Raw genomic sequence first — 15,537 nt, 5'->3', positions numbered from 1 at the left:
CTTGTTTGTTTTTCAGTTGCTTTGTGGCCTTCTCTTCCTTTTTTTCCTTCCTCTTCCTTTTAGTGAAAGTAATTTTCTCTAATATGACTTAATTTTTTTGCTTTTCACTTTTTGTTTATCCTTTGCATGTTTTTTGATTTGAGGTTACCATGAGGCTTGCAGATACTATTTTATAACCTTATTTTAAGCTGATAACAACTTAACACTGCTTGCATAAACCAACAAGCAAAAAGACTAATGAAGACTGTCCACTTACACTTTGTCCTCCTGCTTTTTACCCTTTTTTTTTTTTTTTTCTTCAGTTGGAGTCTCACTCTGTCACCCAGGCTGGAGTGCGGTGGCACAATCTCAGCTCACTGCAACCACTGCCTCCTGGGTTCAAGTGATTCTTCTGCCTCAGCCTCCCAAGTAGCTGGGATTACAGGTGTGCCTCACCACACCTGGCTAATTTTTGTATTTTTATTAGAGAAGGGGTTTTGCCATGTTGGCCAGGCTGGTCTTGAGCTCCTGACCTCAGGTGATCTGCCTGCCTCAGCCTCCCAAAGTGCTGGGATTACAGGCGTGAGCCACCATGCCTGGCCTGTTGCTTTTATTTATAACTTATTGTACTGTCTATGTCTTGAAAAGTTGTAGTTACTATTTTTGAAAGCTTCATGCTTTAGTCTTCCTATTTAAGAATATTATAGACACCACAGTTATAGTGTTATAATATTCTGTTTTTCTGTGTGCTTATTATTACCAGTGACTTTTATCCCTTCAAGTGATGACTTATTGCTCCCTAGTGTCCTTTTCTTTCTAATTGATGTACTCCCTTTTGCATTTCTTGTAGGGCAGGTCTGGTGTTGATGACATCCCTCAGCTTTTGTTTGTCTAGGAGCATCTTTATTTCTCCTTCATGTTTGAAGGATGTTTTCGCCAGATACATTATTCTAGGGTTAAAGGTTTTTTCCTTCAGAACTTTCAATATGTCAGCTGGGCATGGTGGCTCATGCCTGTAATCCCAGCACTTCGGGAGGCTGAGGCAGGTGGATCATGAGGTCAGGAGTTCGAGACCAGCCTGACCAACATGGTGAAACCCTGTCTCTACTAAAAATAAAAAAATTAGCTGGGCATGGTGGCGAGCGCCTGTAGTCCCAACTACTCGGGAGTTTGAGGCAGGAGAATCACTTGAACCCAGGAGGTGGAGGTTGCAGTGAGTCGAGACCGTGCCACTGCACTCCAGCCTGGGCGACAGAGTGAGACTCTCTTTCAAAAAAAAAAAGGAAAGAAACATTAAGTTTATAAAGTCAAAAAGGAACAGTAAGCTAAGGTGAATTTATTATTGAAGAAAGAAAAATAAAAATATACTTAGTGCAGCCTAAGTGTACAGTGTTTAATAAAGACTACAGTAGTGCACAGTAACGTCCTAGCTTTCACATTCAGCCACCACTCATTCACTGACTTCGAAGAAATTGAATAGCAGGAAGCAATTCAAAACTAATTTTGAGGTCAGCATTACCCTGATACTGAAGCCAAAGACACCACAAGAAAAGGACACTACAGGTCAATATCCCTGAAGAACATAGAGGCAAAAGTCCTCAACAAAATGCTACAAAACCAAATGTAACAAACATATTAAAAATATTACATCGTAACCAAGTGGGAATGCTGAGATGCAAGAATGATTCAACATGTAGAAATGAATACATGTTATACATAACATTAAAGGAATAGAGAATAGAAAGGACATGATCATCTCAACAGATGCAGAAAATCATTTGGTAAAATTCAACATCCTTTCAAGACAAAAACTCTGAAAAACTAGGACTAGAAGAAAATTACCTCAGCCGGGCGCAGTGGCTCACACCTGTAATCCCAGCACTTTGGGAGGCCGAGGCGGGCAGATCACGAGGGCAGGAGATTGAGAGCATCCTGGCTAACACGGTGAAACCCCATCTCTACTAAAAATACAAAAAAATTAGCCAGGCGTGGTGGCACATGCCTGTAGTCCCAGCTACTCGGGAGGCTGAGGCAGGAGAATGGCGGGAACCCAGAAGGCGGAGCTTGCAGTGAGCAGAGATCGCACCACTGCACTCCAGCCTAGGCAACAGAGCGAGACTCAGTCTCAAAAGAAAAAGAAAAAAAAGAAGAAAATTACCTCAACATATTGAGGACCATATATGAAAAGTTTGCATATCATATAGTCAGTGGTATAAAGTAAAATTTTTCCTCTAAGATTAGAAACAAGGCAAGGATGCCAGTCTCAACTTTCATTCTACATAGCACATAACACTTTTATTCAACATAGTTTTAGCCAAAGCAATTAGGCAAGAGAAAGAAGGGCAGATGATTCCTGTGCCCCTCCCAGGTACTACCTCCATGAGTAACCTCTAAACTGACTTTTAACAGCATAGATCACCTGTACTTTCAGCTGTTTTGTACCTTATTTACATGAAATAAGAAAGCATGAATGTTTGTATATATATGTTAAACTGTGTATGTTGTTTGAAACATCTGTATTTCTGCATAATTTTTTGGATCATTGATTAGCATTGGTGATAGAATTCCATCATGTGACTATCAAACTATCAAACAATTCAAATATTCCATGGCAAAAGTCCACCTGAGTGGTTTTCCTTCTGGAAATATTAGGAATAGTGATGATGGGTAAAAACGTGTAAAATATAGAATGTGTTTTGATGATGTAAGAAGGATTTTCCTCGGGGTGTTACATTTAGTAATCAAATTGATGGGTCATGTGTTTACATTTGTTAAGCTTTAGGAGATACTGCCACACATTCTTTCCTATCTTGTTTCTAGTCTTTTTCTAAATTCGTATTTTGAAACAACCTTTAAATAATCTTCTGATTAGAGGCATTTTGAGTCCTCCAGTATCCCAGCAGGCAGTGCAGCCTAGAGATGCTGACAAAGGAGCTGAGGAGCAGTCTCAGCTGCTTTCCAAGGAAGCCGGTGTTGCCAAGATTGCCAAAATGCTTTGGAGTTTTTAACTGAATCTAAGAAAAGTGCAAAATAGATTTGAGACTATAAAAACAGAAACTGCAGCAAGGGGGGGGGGGGATTCAGTGCCAATGCATCAACAAAAAAGACAAGCAGAGTTAGTGGAAGGAAATCTTCCTATTTTCGTGTTACCCTCGGAGTTTGTATTTTATGCAGATGATCAGTCAACACATAAGCAGGTGTTGACACTGTATAATCCCTATGAGTTTGCCTTAAAGTTCAAAGTGTGATTCATTGTAGAGATTTTCAATCCTGTCACTATGGTGTAATAGACAAATTCCATCTCTAAATTGCCAAGCAAAGCCAAAGGAAGGCTTTGGGAAGAAAAGAGGTTGTTGCTACTCTTCTCCCATCTGCAAAAGAACAACAAAAGGAAGAAGAGGAAAAAAGAATAAAGGAACATTTAACTGAAAGTTTATTGTTTGAGCAGTCGTTTCAACCAGGTAGTTTTGGTTTGTTTTTAAAGCCCTCTTGAGGTCTTACACATTATTAACTTTAAAATAATCAGGCAGCTAAGAATAATTACTAGAAAAATCATCTACCACTTCAAACATAGTCAACTACTTCAAAACTGAACCTAGATAATCAGGTACCTGAAGTAGAACAAGAAGCCTGGAGCTGGACTTTGAGAGGAGGGAAAACCCCTCACTGGACTAGGCTGTAGGGAGAGGGTAGATATTGCTGTAGCCTTTTAAATATATCTATATTTAAACATAAGTATATCTGAGACTGCAGGCACCATACTTTATGAAGCTAGTACAGTTTGGCAGTTCTATTCTTTTGTTTCCATGACTTTCCTATATCCTTTCTCATTTAATTAGTTCCAAGGAAGAGAGAGATTGTGTTTGGCAATAGGCCACGCATAGGGCACAGTTCATATAATTAAACAAGTAGATTATAATATCCCCTGTGGGCTATTAATTGAATCCCACTCCAGTCCTCATTTCCTTCCAGCTTAGATATTCAGAAGTGTTATGATATATTCTTTCAACATTGACAACTAGCCTCATATTCACCTCTTTGCACGTCATTACCCCTTCCTTTTAACTTCTCATTATCTCCTCCTAAACTTGTTGTAATAGGAGGGAGATAAAAATTTTCTGTAGAGAAACAGGGCAACTGAAAACTTTTTGATGGTGATAACTGATACATGAATATGATAGCAGCTGTCCTTGAAATTGCAACATTTTATGAAGGATTAAAAAAAATCTACTTGCTGTTACATTCGGTCATATCACTGTTCATCTTAAGAGTGTTTATTTCAATAACAGGGAGTAGTACCTTTTTGATTTACTGTAGCCAAGAGTCTCTTCCTGTCCATTAGGGACCATCTAGTTTTTTTGGTGATAACAGGACGAGGGGCTAGGTAGTAGCTATTAGTTTGGTGCAAAAGCAGTTGCGGTTTTTGACATTACTTTTAATTGCAAAAACTGCAATTACTTTTGCACCAACCTATAGTGGATTGTTTTATTCTCAGCAACTATTATCAACTGACAGGACGAGCTTTTCATCTTTTGAAGCTGAAAGAGAACCTTTGTCCAGTGTCACTTTGTCAGATCAATATTGTAAAGTTGATGTAGTTATGAAATGCCAAGATTCCCTTTTTAAAATGCTTCTTCTAGCACAAGAAAGGCCATTTAATTTGTGTTTGTTTTTGAAGTTACACTTGTAATTTAAAATGGTCTTTGAAGTTCAGTTTTGTATTTAACACATTGGTTTAATAACCAGGAATAATAAGGGGTAAGATTTAGGAGTATATGTGTATGTAAATATATGTAAAGAGAACTTTATTCCTTTTATTTTAAAATTTATGAAAATTCAGGTGAAGATCATACTAAAAGGCTAAATAATTATAGTATATATTGTCTTATTTTGTTTTATTTTTTATTTTCTTAGAAAGGGTTTTTCTCTGTCGCCCAGGCTAGAGTGCAGTGGTGCCATCATAGTTCACTGCAGCCTCCAACTCTTGGATTCCAGTAATCCTCCTGCCTCAGCCTCCCAAGTAGCTGGGACTACAAGTGCTTCTCACCACACCCAGGGTCTCACTATGTTGCCCAGGCTGGTCTTGAACTCCTAGCCTCAAGCAATTCTCCTGTCTCAGCTGCCTAAAGTACTGGGATTACAGGCCTTATTTTATTTTTCTAACAAACCTTGGTATCTAACGTATGTTAGAGAATTTTTCTAATTGTAAAAATGGAGTAGGCAGATGAATGATGATAGGTGATGCTGGCATAACACATGGTGATCTCTGTTTTGGGGGAAAAAAATCTCTAATCCATTCCTGCAAATAAGTTCAATGAAGGCAGGCACTTTTCCTAGTACTGTTATATCCTCAGCACCTAGCACAGGGTCCCGGCACAGAGAAGTTATGTAATGAACTTGTAAATGGGCTGAGCTAGGAAGGCTGGACTTCAGGTCTGGTAAGGGTCTGTGGGAACGGTGAGGTTTTTTGTTTCGTTTTGTTTTGTTTTGGCTTATAAGGTTTTCATGGTTATGACAGCTCTTTAGAGGAAGGGTGCCACAGTAGAGCCCCATTCACAGTCCTGGCCAACATGTCCCATTTATGGGTAGTTACCCCAGTGTGCCTAATAACCTGGAAGTAAGTTGAGTAAAGTTTTCTTTAATAGAGTATCATGATGACTAGTCTCCTGTCTATTAAATTTACAGGAATTTATGTGTAGTTTCCAACGTGTGGAAAACTCAGGTTTTTCATTGTTTCTCTGAACTAAAATACTGAAATAAATTGAGATTGTTTTGAGGAGGCTTTGAAATGTCACTACTTTTACAAGTCCTTAGCTTAGAGAACATTTCAACAAATGCATATTGTTAAAGTATTAGAGGTGCAGCAGTGTTGTGAGGCTCACTTTTAAGCAGGAAAATGGTTGATGGCTACATTATGAAAAATTTGGATTTTGAAATATATTGAAAGTCAGTATAAATGAGAAAGAATTTAAGTTTATTGTGTAAAACACATATAGTAATAACATAAGAAAATGTACCTGTAATCTCACACTTAACAAACCTGCTTGTATAAGTGTTCCATGTTACTTTCCAGACCTTGCCTATGTGCATAAGTACAATTTTATATTTTGTGAGTTTTTTTTTTCCATTCAACAGAAATTTAACCTAAGGGAAGCCTACAAGGTATACTTTCATAAAATACTAGCGCTCAGGCTATTAAAAAGCTATTTTAAAACATATATCTCTGAATCTTAGTGGGTTTGTCTTAATTACATTATAAATGAACTGCTATGTCTATGCTTAAATATTTGAGTCAGTGCCCTCTGGCTTAAGAAAATTATGGTCTTAATTATTGTTTATAATAATAAAAAATGGAAAATAACCGAAAAGTCCATCAATTGGGAATTGATTAAATTATAAATATTCATAAGATAGTGTGCCAGGCAGACATTTATAAGGATCTGATAGAATGATGACTGCTTATACATTGTCAGAGAAAGAGCTTCAAATACATTTCTAAGTAAGGGAAAAAGAAGCAGTTATATAACTATGTATATAATATGGCCTTATTTATGTAAAAGATTCTTCTACATGTTTATATGGACATTTGTAAAATCTAAAAGGATACATACCAAGATGTTAACGGTATTAGATCCAGGAGGGTGGAATTATGGAGGAACATTTACATTTTCTATATCTTTATAACATATTTTACAACAATCCTGTAGTACTAGAGAGAAAAAACTTTTTCCATTTTGAAAAATTTCAAGCGTTTATGCAAATGCTTTTGGAATACTAAAAATTCCAAATTTCTCTAAATACTAAATATTCTCTAAATACTAAAAATTCTTTGAAATTATCATTATTGTGGGTTTGCAGTGAACGGTATACTTGTCATAAATAACTGTTTTGCTTGAGAGTTCATCCTTGCGGCAAAGATAACTACAAAGGTACTCTATTACCAGAAAAAAAAAAAACTTCTGGTTAGAGAAAGGTTTTCTCTTGATAAAGGACACAAGGACACATTTGTGTGCTTTCTTTATTTTGTCTCATTAAAACACATCATATATATTTATATAAACAAAATATATTAAAAATTACATATTTGGCACATTTTATATACAGAATTATATGTTAAAATTTTAAGTTGTTACTAATGTTAAAGTTTTACTGAAAACATAGGAAGTAAGAAATACTTGTCGCATATCAGCATTTTATACATAAAATGGACCGGCTGAAGTGCGCATGTGCCCTGGTGCCTAACGGTTCGGGTCGGGGGTGCCGCCAGCAGGTGGAGCCCGCGGGAGTCTCCGCGGATGGCCTCGTGGGCCGGCTGAGGTGTGCATGCGCCCTGGTTCCTAACGGTTCGGGTTGGGGGTTCCGCCAGCAGGTGGCGCTCTTCTCCGCGGATGGCCTCGTGGGCCGGCTGAGGTGCGCATGCGCGCTGTTGCCTAAAGGCTCTGCTGGGCTAGGTGCTCCTCCGGGCGGCTGGAGACTGGAGTGTCTCTGACGGAGGTTGCGGCTGGACCTGGTTACGTGCTGGTGCTGTGCTCCAGAGCGGCAGAAAGCGAGTGGGAGCTGAGGTGTCTTGAAGCCGGTTCCTCAGCCTGGGAGAAGATCTGTGGCTTCAGGATGGGGGTCAGGGGGTCGTTCCTGGCGGCCTGCAGGAGACGCATGGCTACCTGGAGGAAGAATCGTGACAAGGATGGCTTCTCAAATTCCGGGTACCGAGTCCGGCAGAAGGATCTGGGCATGATCCACAAAGCTGCCATCGCCGGTGATGTGAACAAGCTGCTGGAGAGCATCTTGCTCGGGCTGAATGACGTGAATGACAGGGACAAGAAGAACAGGTAAGGGGAACAGGAAGCCGGGGCTGGGGGCTGCGGAAGGAGGCCTGGGGATATGGGAGAAGCCCCTGTTCCTGGTTTCGGGGTGGGGGAGATACAGTGCGGGGTGAAGGCATGGGTGGGGTGGGGGACTGGTGGGGACTAGCTGGGGCAGGGGTTGTTGGATGTGATGGGGGACTGTGGTGGGGGTACAGTTGGGTGGGGGTGTTGGTGGGAAGTGGAGTTGGGTGGGGGTTGGATGGGGTGGAGGACTGGTGTGGGGGTGGGGTGGGGGACTGTGGTTGGGGGTAGAGTTGGGTGAGGGACTGTGGTGGGGAGTGGAGTGAGGGTTGGATGGGGTGGAGGACTGGTAAGGAGTGGGATGGGGTGGGGGACTGTGGTGGGGGTAGAGTTGAGTGGGGGACTGGTGGGAAGTGGAGTTGGGTGGGGGTTGGATGGAGTGCAGGACTGGTGTGGGGGTGGGTGGGGTGGGGGACTGTGGTGGGGAGTGGCTGGGGGCGTTGGATGTTGGGGGGACTGTGGTGGGGGTAGAGTTGGGTGGAGGACTGGTGGGAGTGGGATGGGGTGGGGGACTGTGTTAGGAAGTGGAGTTGGGTGGGGGTTGGATGGGGTGGAGGACTGGTGGGGGGTGGGATGGGGTGGGGGACTGTGGTGGGGAGTGGAGTGAGGGTTGGATGGGGTGGAGGACTGGTGGGGGGTGGGATGGGGTGGGGGACTGTGGTGGGGGTAGAGTTCAGTGGGGGACTGTTAGGAAGTGGAGTTGGGTGGGGGTTGGATGGGGTGGAGGACTGGTGGGGGGTGGGATGGGGTGGGGGACTGTGGTTGGGAATGGCTGGGGGCATTGGATGTTGGGGGGACTGTGGTGGGGGTAGAGTTGGTTGGGGGACTGGTGGGAAGTGGAGTTGGGTGGGGATTGGATGGAGTGCAGGACTGGTGTGGGGGTGGGTGGGATGGGGGACTGTCGTGGGGGGTAGAGTTGGGTGAGGGACTGTGGTGGGGAGTCGAGTGGAGTGAGGGTTGGATGGGGTGGGGGTTGGATGGAGTGAGGGAACTGGTGGGGGATAGAGTTGGGTAGGATGTGGGTACGATGCAAGGGTGGGGGTGGGGGTGGGGTGAGTGTTGTCACCAAGGGCACTGGGCTTTCTACCCTGGCAGGCTCAGCAGCACCTGGGATGTGGAAACCTTGCCTTTTTTCACAAGAAAAGTAACTATTTGTTCTGAAGGCAGAGGGATAACATACTATTTGATGTTTACAATTACATGTGTCGTTGTATGTTTTGGGACTGTGCACTACAATTGCCGAAAACGACCTCTCATTCTCATAGGACTGCTCTACATTTGGCGTGTGCCCATGGCCGTCCGGGAGTGGTAGCTGACTTGGTGGCCAGAAAATGCCGGCTTAACCTCACTGACAGTGAAAACAGGACAGCTCTGATCAAGGTATATGGTAGCCAACTCTTTCAGCATGGGATGGATTTAATTTAAATTCACAGAATAAAATTAATTCACCTCACTGAAATATAACTAGTTGGTGAATCCTGTGGAAGATTTCCTAGAATTTACAGTCTATTTCTTGGTCTAATACTGACAGGCTGTACAATGTCAAGAAGCAGTTTGTGCATCCATCCTGCTGGAACATGGCGCCGACCCAAATGTTAGAGATATGTATGGCAACACGGCTCTGCACTATGCCATTGATAATGAGAATATATCAATGGCAGGAAAACTGCTTGCATATGGTGCAGATATTGAAGCAAGAAGCCAGGTATGATCAACCAATGTTCTTTTCAAAGTATTTCAAGTATATTTGTTTTACCGTTGACATATGATTTTTTTTAGTAAAACATCTGAAACTAGAAGGAAATATATTACATGCAAATATTTGCTTTACATACAACTATTTAAAAACACATTCATAACAAATATGAAAACACCAGGTCTGTAGTCTAAATGTGTCCCATAGATTTAGTTTAGTTTACCTCCATAAGTTGTGCCAACATGTAAAATTTAGGAAACTCATACACATGTCTAGATTTCAGGCTTCTCTTAAAGGATCACATCTGGATTCCCTTGAGCTCATATCACTGTTGAGTATGCTGTGCAGCGGTTATCCCTTTACGTGAGGCATATGTGCTCCAGTCTGCTACTGTGCGTTCCAGACACCCCACGAGGGTTATCTGAAAGGGAAGGAGCAGCATGTGGGCAAGCACAGTGGAGTCAGAAGGAAGGGATTGCTTTTTATTTACTTTCTGCTTCATGTTTAAGTTTATAGGATCTTAAGATAAGGTTTTCAGTTCAGTTGGGAAGTGTGTAATTTTGTGAATTATAAATTGTTTTTGCTGTTTTGCAGGGTGGACATACATCACTTTTACTCGCTGTAAATAGGAAAAAAGAGGAAATGGTGGCATTTTTGTTGAAGAAAAAACCAGATTTAACTGCAATAGATAATTTTGGAAGGTACAATAGTTCTTTTTTTGTTCATTTTTAAACCTGAGTCGTGTTCTAGAGTGGTAACAGTCACTTGTCAGAAATAGTAAATTGATAAGATTAACTTATTATTATTGGGATAGAGAGAAATACCAACACAAGTCATCAGGTAGAAAAACAATTATTTGGACTGGGCAACATAAAAAATAGTGTATTGCAGGATTTGTCTTCTCTTATTATATTGACTGATGTTTGTTGATGGATGAGGTGATACTTTGAGTCATATGGTCTTACATTAACTAAAGGGATTTCATATTGGTTTTACTTGTTTTAAAAGTGTAGACTTCAACTTTTAGTTTACTTTGTGACTCAATATTGAAATTGCTTAACTCTTTTATAGTAGTTTCAATCTCTGCTTCTTACATGCTTTTCCTTTAAAAATACTATGTTAAAGATAAATTAGAGTTGAAAATCATTTTGTCTTTCGGATGACTCTGCTTCAGGTTGCTTTCTTTCAAGAATATTAATGTTAGGTTATTCCTAAGTGACTATTAATTGCTATTGCCAGATACTGTGGGTTCATTGGGTTTTTTCTTCTTTTTACTTCTAGTGTATTTTGATGTTATTTTTAATTAGTATGGGCAGAGGGAAAAAGGATAGCTTCAACTGGGTAAACTTTTCTTTTAATGACTACAAGCCATGGGTGACAATGAGAAAAAAGAGATAGGCTGTAGATTCACACAAGACTGGGTTTAATTCTTAGCTTTTCTGCTTGCTAGATGTGTGACCTTGAGAACATTACTTATCACCAGCTATGTTTTCTTTTATGAAAAAAGAGGATAATAATATATCCTTCAAGGCTGGTTGTGTGTAAGTAATATATGTATATATGGCATTTAATCCAGTGCCTCGCATATGATTATCAGCATTATTAACTGAAACTACTGTGGTTATTATTAGCATTATTATTATTGTTTTAAATCTGCAGATAGCTGTTATTGACCCCATGCTCATTTTGAATTACAATATATTATATCAGACTAGGGAAGAAATGGATAATTTTTCACTTAAATTTTTAGCTACTTTAGATAAGTGACCTGAGCATAGTATTCTGCCCATCAAAGGACTTTATTTTAGCAACTTCTGCTGTGTCATTTCCCAGTGGGACAAGAGGCTTCCTTGTTGTTCCTTCTGTTTGGCTTTGGTGGCAATTTACAAAGATGAACCCTTGAGCACCCAAGATGTTTGTGTTTATTAGTACATATAATTGGTTAATTCTACATGGACAGGCATATTAAATTGGTAAAGTTTATAAATTTAGCTTTTAACATAACTTTGCTAAAGTTCTTAAGCATGAAATTATCTCTCTTATTTTAGAACAGCCCTCATACTTGCTGCTCGTAACGGATCAACAAGTGTAGTCTACCAGCTTCTTCAGCACAATATTGACGTCTTTTGCCAAGATATATCTGGATGGACTGCAGAAGACTACGCTGCTGCTTCTAAGTTTCAAGCGTAAGTGTTTAAAAGGCTAGTGAACACTACATTGAGATTTAAAGTAATTGTAACCATTGCATCTTATACATCGCGTGAGATTTCATAGTTTGGTTCAGGTAGTTTTGGAGTGGCAGTGAGTTAGTCCACTTCATCAGCCAGAAATCAAGCATAAGACTAGACAAGTTAGAAGTAGCAATGAGTCTAGGACTCTTTAACTCAAGACTCTTCAGACTTTTATGCTTAGGGATCCTAATGTTTTCCATTTCATTCCAAGTATAACCCGTACGCATGGGATAAAATGATTTTTATAATTACTTATGAGTCTTGAAATGTCCAGTGTATCAGAAAATGTTGGACTATCTCCTGGGAGCTATCTCCTATACCCTCCACCTTGAATTTTTCAAGAACCTAAGAGGTTCCCTAAGTCTGAAGAAGACAATCATGTTTTACAAGTCAGTGGGGGGCGGTGGCGGGAGGAAAGGGCATTCTAATTATTCTGTTCTGTCTATGGAATCTGTTACTGCTTTTTGCCATTGAAACTGCTCCTGCAGTCTGGTAAAGATTGACCTTTGCCACCAGGATGCCCCTTCTGATTCAGATCCTCAGTCTTTATAGTAATCTATACATGGGCTTCCAAGTCACAACTTACAGTTCACCTAAATATGCTTATATGCCCAGCCGTTGTTTCCAGAGCACTAGTACCCTGCTCTGGCTGCTGGACATCCTAGCTTTACCCACACACATAGTGAGCAAATTGACCCTTCCCCCTATACTCAAAACCTCATGTGGAGCCCACATCTTAGCCTGGAATCCTAGACCTTCGTGGTAAGTTATTCTGTGAGTCCCTTGTTTGTCTTCTCTCTAGCAAATACTAGTTGGGATAGTTCTAAGCTGTTAGAGACGTTCAGATAGTGTTGCAGGAAGATACCAAAGTTTTTTCTTCTTTGTTACCAGATTTTTACCCCAGGCCCATTTGTATCTTATGTAGCAGCTTTTATTAGATAGAGGAAGGTCCCATGTTATCCGCAGTGGGCACCAACTTGTGGTTGGCCCCTCGAGTGATCTGTTTTCTATAATAATAAAAATCTCCCAGCCCACTTGCTTCTCTACCTGAAGTTTTTTAAATATCTTCAAATATTACCTCATAGGAAGACGTTAGTCAGAATTATCTCAGTCTTAAGTAGGTGAGTTGGAGTGAACAGAGCCAAGCTTCATCCATGACTGATCAGCATCATTTATAAAAGTAGGGCTTTGTGCTTGCTTCACGGCACATATGCTAAAGTTGGACCAATACAGAGAAAATTAGCATGGCCCCTGCATAAGCTTGACACACTAATCTGTGAAGCAGTCCATATTTTACACAGTTAGAAGAAGGCCATTTGACTAGTTTGCTGACAAGTTCCCAGAAAACAGTGTGAGTCAAAGCAAAACAGGTGCTAGCCAATAATGAAATTACACATTTTCATTACAAAAACGTTGGGGTAAGGTAATCTATGAAATGAGAATGGAGCTGAGTAACTCGTGGTGTGTTGTGTGCAAATATATTGTTAGTATATATCTCAGAAATGAGAAAATAACCACTTACGTCTCCTTCATGACACTTCAAAAATATGAGGGTTTTTGTCTTCCATGTCAGTAGGAGATGACTGTGGAGGGGAAGCATCATTCTAACAAAGATCTACTGGTTCCGAGTTAGAGTCTATAGAGGAAAAATAGTAGTAGTCCAAGCCAGGTCTTGACGTCTGTTAGCTTTCTTCCTTTGGTGTGATTGATGACATAAGTAACAATGGATAATCATGTTATCTATTTTAATGAGACAATCTATTTATCAATTTAGTTACAAACTGTGAAATAGTTGAGATGTCCTGAATCATAAGCTACAAATAATAGAACAAGTAACAAGCAAAATTAGGACTTAACATTTTCAAAAGATCATAACATTTTAATATTAGAACATATGGGAAAATACACATTGGGTTTCATTTGGGATTCCAAAATAATTTCAGCAAAAAAGTTCAAGAACAAATTATTCCATTGCTCTACTATCTTCTCTTAGCACATTAAAATGTGGTTTCATTAAACGTTTATAATAACCTAGTGAATAAGGTAGTAAAACCTTCATTCTTTAGAAGAAGACATTGAGCCTAAGAGAAGCGACTTGATCAAGAACAAATACCCGTTGGTCCTATTATGAGTCAGATCATTTTCCATTATGTCAACTTTACATGAGTTAATTTACTGAGTTATACTGTCCTCACTTCATAAATACTTTTTTTCTTTAATTAGAAGCTTAATAAGAGTTTTGTAGAGCTTACAAACTAAAAGTGTGTAATTAAAGTTCTGATATTGTTTGATACACTCTTAAGAATTTAATGTATTTGGTAAAGTTTTTCTTATCAGTATTAAAATAGTAATTGTATTTACTGCATTTTGATACATAGCATTCGTGGACTAATTTCTGAATATAAAGCAAACAAGAGACGTAAAAGTCTTCAAAATAGTGATCCAGGTATGACTTCTGATAGTGAATTCCTCTCGATGGTCCTGTCATAGATAAAAAAGTAAGAGGAAGGAAGTTTTGATCACAAAACAGCAGTTTAAAAAAGCCACTGTAAATTGAATGTATATTTTTTAATTACTTTCTTAGTAATCTAGATTTCAGAATTATTTAAAAAGTTACTTGTAGGCAATTTATAATCTCAAGCAGTATTATCTGAAAAAAATTCATTATCGTAGTTTCTGAAATTCTAGATGATATTTTTGTGTAAATAAGAAAAAACATTAAGTTAGTATGTGGTATGTTTTCTTTATAGTCACCATATGATGAATTGGACTTGTTATAAAATTGGATATTTTAATTTATAAAGTAAATGCTTTGCATTTAGTAAATACATATTACAGCTGAGCCTTGAGCAGTGTGGGATTTAGGGGTACCAGTCCCCCATTCAGTTTGAAATCTGTGTATAACTTTGGACTCCCCCCTAAAACTTAACTACTCATGGCTTACTGTTGACTAGAAACCTTATTGATTATACAGTTAATTAAGACATATTATATGTATTATATACTGTATTGTTACTACAATAAAGTAAGCTAGAGGAAAAGAAACTTACAAAGAAACTCAATGAAGAAAATATATTTTTATTCAGTGGAAAGTGGATCATCATAAAGCTCTTCATCCTCAGAGTCTTCAAGTTGACTAGGCTGAGGAGGAGGTAGAGGGAGATTGATCTTGCCATCTCAGGTGGCAAAGGCAGAAGAAAGTCTGCAGATAATGGACCCTTGCAGTTCAAACCTGTGTTGTTGAGAGATCAACTCTGACATAGTGATTTGTGTCACTCAAAAAGTAACTGTCTTTAAAATAAGAATTTCAATGAGACCTTTCTGGTACCATGAATAAACATCAATAAGAACTGTACCAATACTAACAGGATGTTATTTTTTAAAGATACCTACTGTGTAGAGAAGTCAGAAAACAAATTCCTTATTGAGAAGCACAGGCCATGTTACATATTCTCATACCAAGAATGTCTCACTAGTATTGACTTAATTCCCCCCAAGTGGAAATAAAATGAGATATATTTACTTCGTTAGGGTGAGATTTGTTCTATCTGCTAGTTAATTGTCATGATAACATCAATTTTGTTAGAAGACACTCTGTTACCATTAGCTAAAAGATTATTATAAAAATAATCGAATAGCCCAACTCTAGGCTCAGCACATTGTAGTAAAAGTACAGCAACCATTACCAGAACAGACCAGGGGCTGCCTCTTCGAGGTAGGACACATGCTCTGCCACATAGCCCCA

General features: G+C 39.4%; 1 protein-coding gene, 1 non-coding gene and 1 pseudogene across 3 annotated transcripts in view; all 3 read left to right on the top strand.

The window, feature by feature from the left end:
• The first annotated feature begins 892 nt into the window (after positions 1-892).
• LOC129018688 (ankyrin repeat domain-containing protein 62) overlaps positions 893-15,537 on the top strand; it is a 127,974-nt gene continuing 113,329 nt past the window's right edge. The window contains exons 1-6 of one of the 2 annotated variants that reach the window (XR_008495414.2): positions 893-7,808; positions 9,131-9,245; positions 9,397-9,570; positions 10,156-10,262; positions 11,610-11,747; positions 14,171-14,238. Coding sequence is in view for 1 of the 2 variants with exons in the window: in XM_054460393.2 (XP_054316368.2) it covers positions 7,591-7,808; positions 9,131-9,245; positions 9,397-9,570; positions 10,156-10,262; positions 11,610-11,747; positions 14,171-14,238 (820 nt within the window). In the remaining variant the exon portion in view is untranslated. The remainder of the gene's footprint in view (positions 7,809-9,130; positions 9,246-9,396; positions 9,571-10,155; positions 10,263-11,609; positions 11,748-14,170; positions 14,239-15,537) is intronic. The other variant, XM_054460393.2, reaches the window with a different exon arrangement.
• LOC129018691 (motile sperm domain-containing protein 1-like) lies at positions 3,069-3,472 on the top strand (annotated as a pseudogene).
• On the top strand, positions 12,983-13,088 carry LOC129019249 (U6 spliceosomal RNA). Its single transcript, XR_008495580.1, has one exon. It is a non-coding gene; the product is annotated as a U6 spliceosomal RNA (small nuclear RNA).

Source organism: Pongo pygmaeus, chromosome 17, assembly GCF_028885625.2.
Source record: "Pongo pygmaeus isolate AG05252 chromosome 17, NHGRI_mPonPyg2-v2.0_pri, whole genome shotgun sequence".
NCBI classification, from domain to species: domain Eukaryota; kingdom Metazoa; phylum Chordata; class Mammalia; order Primates; family Hominidae; genus Pongo; species Pongo pygmaeus.
Note: the sequence above shows the minus strand (reverse complement) of the source record. Positions and strands in the feature narration are given on the sequence as shown.